The following is a 4061-nucleotide window of genomic DNA, read 5'->3' as shown; positions in this document are numbered from 1 at the left end:
ACTACTCCTCGAAAAACCCCTTGCATATAATAAGGAAATCAACATAACGGTTAACATAAAAATGAAAATAATTTTTAATACCGTATTAGCTTCGGACTGTGTTTTAGTAAACTAGGGAAAAGTAATTATGCACTACTATTTGAAAATATGTATTCTACACCATATATTCAACAAACTTGATTAGTAAAGATATGTTGAATGTTTGAGCTGACAATCTCTGTTCTATGTAACCGAAGATGGAATCGCATAAGGAATGTTTGAATTTAACGATAGTTGAAAACAAACGATCGCCGAAATATGAGTGAATGAATCGAAAGAATCTAAAATTGAGCTGAGCGACTAAGGGATGTTTTTTTTTATATGTGGCACGACATTCCCTAGTGGGACAAGGCCTGTCACCGAAGAGAGTTTGTGTGACCGAAAGATGGTAATATTATAGATCGGTGGTGGTCAGCCGTTCGTAATACCGGTGTTGTGGAGACCCAGCTTCATCATCCACTGGAAGCTGCAACGCACGCAGCCATCCTTCCACTCGCCGCTATCGGTATCCGATAGCGGACGAGGTGAATAACAGGATGGCCGCTTCGCTTCCCGACCGGCCTAGCGAGAGGACGCGTATCGTCTCCCGGGAGCTGCCTCGTCCGTACCGTATTCGTCCGTACCGTATTTGTCCATCCTTCACGCGCAACCCGTTTTAAAGTGTAATTGTCTAATCGTTAATTTATAGATAATAAAATACTTTTTTTAATGTAACATAAGACACAACAACCGGAGGGTGCCAGACTCGAGATTCGTTCCCACACCTGTGGTGTGATGTTTCCTCGCGCTACCGCTGCACCATGGGCACCCCCACATAAGGGACGTTTGTTCTGATTTTATCGATCATTTCTTGCCATTTACGCAAATGATTGAAAAGTGACTACGATTAATCGAAAATCCTTAAATTAACGAATTCATATGCGATTCCACCTTGTAGTTGCTATTCCCGTGTAGTTTTTTGTAAATCGCAAACATAAACTAACGAGCATTTAAAATCTATATCTTAATTGTAAATTCCTTACAACAAAATATACTCATCTTTTAAAAACACACATATTAACAATATATTTTGTTGTCTATCCTATCACTGTCAACTATCCAACACCGTATTCAATATAGAGATAATTCTTCTCAACCTCGCTTTCGATGGTCCCTCTAACTCTTGTGATTGCACCAAATTTTCCAATACATTCCCTTGAACTTCCAGCTCACCAAGGCACCGGGAGATGGTTGTCGGTGATTCGATGGCATTCCTTTCTTTGTCCTCAATTTTACGCTTTTTTGCCTCCGATACATTATCACTTAACATACCAATATCCACATCGCACATACTGTCATCGTCGCCATCGTCGTCGATGGTGTCGGGAAATAGTTCATCTATTTTACTGTTGATGATCATTGTGATATCACCACAAGCGTCGGATTTGGCCGGTACGAGCAACGATCGGCAACGGTGGTGTACCGAAAATCTAAACTCACATTTTTCCGAGAGATTTGGGAATGTTTTCGACGCAGGATTGGTTTGCATCACAGAAAGTTGCGTTCCTATGTGGGGCGATTTTGTAAGAAACTGCTTAACGGCGAGGTTTTGCTTGTCAATAAGTTTTTGCAGTACATCAAATGCAACGGCTGCGATCAACGGACAATTGTCACTGAGAAGCGAACCAACATACGTAGGAAGGTTGGTATTAGGATTAGCTTTTTCTATCAGTTTTAAGGAGATATACTTCACGAAGACGGGTGTATCCGAAATGTCTATCCCTTCACTCGACCGTAATATGCTATGAGGTATCGTTTCCCTAGTCAAAAGACAAGCGAAAAAACTGCATGCCGTTGAAGTGCTCCAAATTTCACTCGATTCCAAAATCGTATTCCACAATCCATGTTTCGCTTCTTTTGCTACGCCACTCAATCTGGGCGTGTTGTTTCCAATCGAGATAAGTGTTAGCGTTTCATAAAAGCCTTCAACACTGGGACGTTGCCGCAGTGCATTCATACCACTAACCAAACGCTTTTCCACGGATTCTACAAACCGATTCTGGCGCATTTTATCGATATCCCCCGATAGGTCAACTATCGCCCATAGACGGTCATTTGCCAGATCGGACACTGGGTACTTGTCGATGATTTTAGCCTTTTGTGTGGCGGGTAAAAAGACCCAAAGATTGCGAAGGAGTTGGGCCGGAAAGATTTGTTCCGGGCGTGTGTGGAAGATCGGTCGATGATCATTGATTTTCTTCCAAAACAAAAAGTAACCGAACAGCAGCTGCGTGGAATGGTAACGAACGAACACCGACCACAGGTCGATACCTAGCAAACCCGTGTAATAGTGCTCTTGTAGCACCATGCGTACTAACGACTCTTCGATTGTTTTCTGAGCGTCACGATTTTTCAACCGCGCGGCAATCAGAATTAACCCCGAGCAATTTGTGAGTAGTTGCTTATACAGGGAGGCGTTATGAAGGAGCAAGGAATCGGAACGTTTCAGAAGGGTACATACGTATGCGAGGAGATTATGTCGGTAGCCGTAGATCGCCACCAGATTCCGATCGTTTGCGTTTGAAACGATTTGACCGACGATGTGCATCAGTAAACTGTAGTACGAGTATATGTCTTCAGTTGTCTTACATTCGTGGTTACAAAATTCCTATTCATGAGCAGAAACGAAAAAGTTACAAAATATGATCAGGACTCTATTCGTTTTTTTTTCTTACCTTTGCGAAAGGTTCGGAACGGAGTGAACTTTCAACAATCGCCATGTATCCAATATGCAAATATTGATCGATTCCCGCTGTTAATTCACTGCACATCACTCCTGGTCTCAAGCTGGTTTTAACATGCAGTAGTGTTGCTATTATTGGTCGGAAAACTTCTGGAGTCGCATGCGGCTTCAACAGGGATAAAAATTTCAGCATAACCCGCAGAAAAAATGCATTTAATTTAAGAGAAATTGTGACCTGCTTGGATGGGTCATTTTTCATTCTAATTTCATTGAACGATTGATCGATTCCGGTGTTCAACGTAATGATGATTTGTGTCAACCACTCGGTTCTATTTCCGGTAAACAATTGTCCGGCGTGCTCGGTCGACAGCTTGACGATCGCCTTCCAGACATCGCTGGCCAGCAGTGAATCAATTGGGGTAATCTCATTACCAACGCTGGCCAGTAAGGTGCACACTAAGAAGAGGAAAAACATACAATCGTCAAAAACATTGCGCATTTCTCAATTTGGTAGTACCTTACCTTTTTCCAAACAAGCATACTCTTCGTCCCTTTCCATCGCACGAAAATAACTTATCCGGGAGGTGACATCCCGGGGACAAAGAAGGTCCAGAAATGCCATGAGTATTTTCTTGCATTCTACATACAGCGTTTTCATCACTTCCAGCACGTCCGATTCCTTGGCCATCGTCGCATAGTTTTGTCGTACGATCGTGTAGCATCGTAGTAAATATTCAGGAAAAACCACCAGAGTGTGAAACAACTGGCAACGCTCCGTTTGTTCTACGAGGTATTCGATAAGTTTCTGCAGAACATCTGCCAGACGGAGCAATATTGTAAGATTTTCCACAAAAAAGTACCGCAGAGCGTTCGTTTGCAGCTCGTGCTGAATCTGTTGGAAATGGTACGAACAAGTGTTAGATGTTAGATCAATGAAATATACCGCAAGCAAATGAACGAACCTTTTCCAGCAAGGCGACCAATTCCGGTAGGACGATGCAAGATACTTCCGCTTCAAATTCCTTCGGTTCAAAATGAGGGATAACTTTTGTAAACAGACACTCGTACAAACCAATATCGCTCTCCTGCTGGCAGAGTCCCTTCAGTACGGCTTGTGTTATTTCTTTCAGTGGCACATCTTTTACAGCATCTCCGACTAAGAGTAGATCTGTTGCGTCGTTCACAACCACTTTTGCTTGACTCATGGTTTGCTTCGTATAACATTAGCAAATCCGTACAATTTCATTTGAACAGTCGTTCGTTGTCCGGCGGGATCGAAGTAAACATTACACTGGCATCA

General features: G+C 42.6%; 1 protein-coding gene across 2 annotated transcripts; it reads right to left on the bottom strand.

The window, feature by feature from the left end:
- Window positions 1-165: 165 nt before the first annotated feature.
- LOC131262915 (uncharacterized) lies at window positions 166-4053 on the bottom strand. Of its 2 annotated transcripts, XR_009178239.1 has the most exons (5): window positions 3724-4053; window positions 3284-3653; window positions 2754-3217; window positions 854-2686; window positions 166-339 (listed from the first exon to the last, which is right to left on the bottom strand). XR_009178239.1 is itself a non-coding variant. In XM_058265012.1 (4 exons), the coding sequence occupies exons 1-4, from the start codon at window positions 3964-3966 to the stop codon at window positions 1130-1132; spliced, it is 2634 nt and encodes an 877-aa protein (XP_058120995.1). In that variant the 5' UTR covers window positions 3967-4053; the 3' UTR covers window positions 363-1129. The 2 variants fall into 2 exon arrangements, 1 of the variants encoding a protein (XP_058120995.1); XM_058265012.1 differs by lacking the exon at window positions 166-339 and having other exon boundaries at window positions 363-2686.
- Between the last annotated feature and the right edge of the window lie 8 nt (window positions 4054-4061).

This window comes from Anopheles coustani, chromosome 2 (genome assembly GCF_943734705.1).
Source record: "Anopheles coustani chromosome 2, idAnoCousDA_361_x.2, whole genome shotgun sequence".
Lineage (NCBI taxonomy): Eukaryota > Metazoa > Arthropoda > Insecta > Diptera > Culicidae > Anopheles > Anopheles coustani.
This window is presented reverse-complemented; position numbering and strand designations above follow the sequence as displayed.

Excerpts from the sequence above, each read along its gene's own strand:
- LOC131262915 (XM_058265012.1), bottom strand. The coding sequence starts at position 3,966 with ATGAGTCAAGCAAAAGTGGTTGTGAACGACGCAACAGATCTACTCTTA. Across the intron at positions 3,218-3,283 it reads GTATGCTTGTTTGGAAAAAG|TGTGCACCTTACTGGCCAGC; the intron begins GTAAGGTACTAC and ends TCCTCTTCTTAG. Across the intron at positions 2,687-2,753 it reads GTTCCGAACCTTTCGCAAAG|GAATTTTGTAACCACGAATG; the intron begins GTAAGAAAAAAA and ends GCTCATGAATAG.